Here is a 4,244-nt window from a genome sequence, read left to right on the forward strand (position 1 = left end):
GAACCCTGAGCATCGGCTGGAAGACAAAATACAATATGGTAACACATACCAACTTTTTTTCTATTACACATTATTTCAATATTCATATATTTGGTCTGTATGATTAAATAAATTAATATGAAAGTAAATCATTCTCAATCTGCAGCGTGAGTGCATTTCCGTCCATGTTGGCCAAGCTGGAGCACAGATTGGTAATGCATGCTGGGAGCTTTACTGTCTGGAGCACGGTATCCAGCCGGATGGACAGATGCCCAGTGATAAGACAAAAGGAGGAGGAGACGATTCCTTCAACACCTTCTTCAGTGAGACGGCTTCAGGAAAACATGTTCCACGTGCCATCTTTGTTGATCTGGAACCCACTGTGATTGGTATGGGACGAATTTAAAAATGGTTTAAAATAGCATGTACATGAGAATACTAAAATTATGTCCTTTTAGTGAATTGAAAGAAAAAAGTCTGATTGAAACTGCCTTCTTTGAATGTAGATGAAGTACGGACCGGCACCTATCGCCAACTCTTTCACCCAGAACAACTCATCACTGGAAAAGAGGACGCTGCCAATAACTATGCCAGGGGACATTACACCATTGGCAAGGAGATCATTGATTCAGTTCTGGATCGTATTCGCAAACTGGTAATACTTTTCAGTCTAATTTATAAGTTTGTAATAATGTAGAGATGTAAAAATGAGTCTTTTTGGTAAGCTCTTTTTCTCTTTTCTTTCAAAAGAGTGATCAGTGCACTGGCCTCCAAGGTTTCCTGGTGTTCCACAGCTTTGGTGGAGGTACTGGCTCTGGCTTCACCTCTCTGCTGATGGAGCGCCTCTCTGTCGACTACGGCAAGAAGTCCAAGCTCGAGTTTGCCATCTATCCTGCTCCTCAAGTGTCCACAGCGGTGGTGGAGCCCTACAACTCCATCCTGACCACCCACACCACCCTGGAGCACTCTGACTGTGCCTTCATGGTGGACAATGAAGCCATCTATGACATCTGTCGTAAAAACCTGGACATCGAGCGTCCGTCTTACACCAACCTCAACAGGCTCATCGGGCAGATCGTGTCCTCAATCACGGCCTCGCTGAGATTTGACGGAGCTCTGAATGTGGATCTCACCGAGTTCCAAACCAACTTGGTGCCCTACCCACGTATTCATTTCCCTCTGGCTACTTACGCTCCTGTGATCTCTGCTGAAAAGGCGTATCATGAGCAGCTATCTGTGGCTGACATAACCAACGCCTGCTTTGAGCCGTCTAATCAGATGGTAAAGTGTGATCCTCGTCATGGTAAATACATGGCCTGCTGCCTTCTGTATCGTGGAGATGTAGTGCCCAAAGACGTCAATTCTGCCATCGCTGCCATTAAGACCAAACGCACCATCCAGTTTGTTGACTGGTGTCCCACTGGATTCAAAGTAGGTATCAACTATCAGCCTCCAACTGTGGTTCCTGGTGGAGATCTGGCCAAAGTTCAGAGAGCCGTCTGCATGCTGAGCAACACTACAGCCATTGCTGAGGCCTGGGCTCGTCTAGATCACAAGTTTGACCTGATGTATGCCAAGAGAGCCTTTGTGCACTGGTATGTGGGTGAAGGAATGGAGGAAGGAGAGTTCTCAGAGGCCAGAGAAGATATGGCAGCTCTGGAGAAAGATTATGAAGAAGTCGGCACCGACAGCGTCGGAGATGATGAGGACGGTGTGGAATTTTAAATGCAGATTGTTTGTAATCTCAGGGTAATCTAATATTAATTTTATCTTCTAAAATGCAGCATTTTAGTGTTTTGGGGGGCTTTACATTCTTTGGTATCACTTCATAATGAGATTCTATGAGTTAACATTAGTTAATGCAATAGCTAACATAAAATATTAATTAAAAATACTTTTACAGCATTTATTAATCTTTGGTAATTTCTACACTTAAACATTTTAAGTTGTATAAATTAATATATGTTAATAAATTAACACACATATGATCAATAATAAATGTTTTTTAATTAACCTCGATTAGTCAATAGTGTAAAAGCTTACATTGTTATTTCATGAAATGTTTATGGCTTGTTCATGTTAATGCATGAACTAAATGTTCCTAATTCTTTTTTTTATGTTTAATGCAAAAGTTAAATATATTAAAAAAGTTAAAATTAACTGTAAAAGCAGTAGTAGAAGCAGTAAAAAGTCTGGTGACAAGTTCTTTCTAAAAATGTGTTATCTGCACTCCTTTCATGATACAGTATACAGTTGGACATGTTAGTTGTTTAAAAATCGGAATATATTTGCACATGCAAAAGTGATAAAGGCCTACATGCAAAACAGAATATTTTCCAGGAAGACACCCTTCCCCCCACCAGTGTCTATGCAGCACAAAAATGACCAACTGCTATAGCTGTTATTCATGATTCAGCTGTTTGTACATGTCACTGGGCATCACTATGAAAGGCTGGATAATGTCTCTGCTTTCATTATCACTGTAGCACAGAAATTAAAGTCTGATGACAACTGGGCCTGTGTGTCTCTTTCTGTATAGCAAAAACCATGTCTATAGAAAATCTTAGTCAATAGTGCTTTTTATGCTTTGTAAACAGAGAAAGAGATAAAGACATCTCTGTTTTCAAATATAGGGCTATGTTTACAGTACTTTGACACAAAAATGTTTTTTTACACACAAAAGACTTGTGAAGTAATTACTGATATGAAATGACACTTTCACCCTGAAGTCTTTAAACTTGCTTTTCTTCATGCAGGAATCACAAAGAATTCAGAATCCTGCTGTAAGCATATTACAAATAGTCAAGATATCAATTTTCCTACAGTTGCTATGCAACTTTAACACATGACCATGGAGAATTTTGACATATAGTCCGTAAAATTCCTTCCTGGCTTTTAGCATTATCGAATGCCCAAAAAGCTGGTAAAGGGGCCAGATGGTTTTTTTCACAGACCCAAAAGTCCCAAGAGGGAGCTAGACTACGCTTCTGTAGGAAGGACGGCCCTTCGGAATGACTTTCCTCACTCCGACAGGCGATCCCACTTCCTGCTAACCCCCTCTCTTCCTCCTCCCTCTTCCTTCTCTATAAAAACCCCACCTCTCCTTTCTTCTCTACATCTGCCTTCTCTTTCCGAATCCTCAAGTCGGCCTGAAGGGAAATCTGACAAGATGGTAAGTTCATAGTGCTTGATCGATTCTTAATTCTAATCTTTTTATATATCGCTCCATTAAAATGCACATATGTGCATTATTTCACATTTAGTGCACTTAAGGCATGTTAAAAGATTTCAGTAAACTCTATGATAGCTTAAAAATTCTCTTACATGTATTATTTTTGTGTGGAAGAATAAGTTAGCAGCACTGTGGTTCAACTATTGAAACAGGTTTATAAAAATAATCAAACGTAAATCATTAAGCCATGCTGAGTTTCAGACAAAAAGCTGGCCTTTCATTATACAGAGGATGTGGCTACAGCCTTCAAAGCCTGATCCCAGACTATGACACATGTCAGCAGGAAACTCCAGTACTTTGCCTTTTCTGAATATAACATTTATCTATGTTCGGTGGGTCTGCAGAGCCAAAATAGCTCACTGAAACTCAGTCAACTAAAGAGGAGGAAAAGGGGAACTACAGCATGAGACATGCAATTATTACTCAGAAACTAAATACATTCATGCCTTTATGACATACAGAGAGGCATTGGTAGTAGATGAGATCATGAGTGACAAAATCTGGAGCATAGCAGAATAATAGATATAACTGTTCTAGTGAAAAGCCCTGAGAGAGATATCTCTGTGTTACACAAAGGAGAGTGTACAGCTGGGAAAGGGAGGGGGTGGACTGAGGTCTCAAAGGAACGCACTCAGTCTCTTCTTCTGTACACTAGAGATCCTATGACCCAGTCTAGAGGAGAGGGTAAACATGCATGTAAATGTAATTAGAAGAAAAAAAACTGAGTTCTCCATTGAACAATAGGTCCAAAAGCTTAGGAAAATGCATGAAGTTGACAGTATTGAGCTTTGGGTGAGCTCAGTCAGCATGTTAACCTAACTATATAAATTCCTTATCCATCTTATTTTTCAACGCGGAATTAAGCCGTTTTTCTGTGAATGTGCGAGACTTCCAGTTCATTAGCCGCTGTAGGGAAATAACGAGAAGAATAACAAAGTGCCGTAAACGGTAAAACTGCTTGCACTACAAACCAATGTGTTCATAATTAAGATAATACATTAAAATAATATGGTAAGACACACCAGTTTGCAAT

General features: G+C 40.0%; 2 protein-coding genes across 2 annotated transcripts in view; both read left to right on the forward strand.

Annotated features, from left to right (window-relative positions):
• tuba8l5 (tubulin, alpha 8 like 5) lies at positions 1 to 1,723 on the forward strand. The gene is made up of 4 exons (XM_016460238.1): positions 1 to 38; positions 146 to 368; positions 486 to 634; positions 730 to 1,723. Exons 1-4 carry the CDS (start codon positions 36 to 38, stop codon positions 1,702 to 1,704), a joined length of 1,350 nt encoding a protein of 449 aa, XP_016315724.1. The 5' UTR covers positions 1 to 35; the 3' UTR covers positions 1,705 to 1,723.
• A 1,368-nt stretch (positions 1,724 to 3,091) lies between these two features.
• The window catches only part of tuba8l3 (tubulin, alpha 8 like 3), a 3,966-nt gene continuing 2,813 nt past the window's right edge, over positions 3,092 to 4,244 (forward strand). Inside the window, exon 1 of the mRNA XM_016460234.1 lies at positions 3,092 to 3,151. Within this exon, the coding sequence (XP_016315720.1) occupies positions 3,149 to 3,151 (3 nt within the window). The 5' untranslated portion in view covers positions 3,092 to 3,148. The remainder of the gene's footprint in view (positions 3,152 to 4,244) is intronic.

Source organism: Sinocyclocheilus anshuiensis, unplaced genomic scaffold (assembly GCF_001515605.1).
Source record: "Sinocyclocheilus anshuiensis isolate Anshui unplaced genomic scaffold, SAMN03320099.WGS_v1.1 scaffold1237, whole genome shotgun sequence".
Taxonomy (NCBI): Eukaryota; Metazoa; Chordata; class Actinopteri; order Cypriniformes; family Cyprinidae; genus Sinocyclocheilus; species Sinocyclocheilus anshuiensis.

Coding starts and splice junctions, on each gene's coding strand:
- tuba8l5 (XM_016460238.1), top strand. Junction 369..485: donor TCTGGAACCCACTGTGATTG/GTATGGGACGAA, acceptor CTTTGAATGTAG/ATGAAGTACGGACCGGCACC. Junction 635..729: donor TGGATCGTATTCGCAAACTG/GTAATACTTTTC, acceptor TTCTTTCAAAAG/AGTGATCAGTGCACTGGCCT.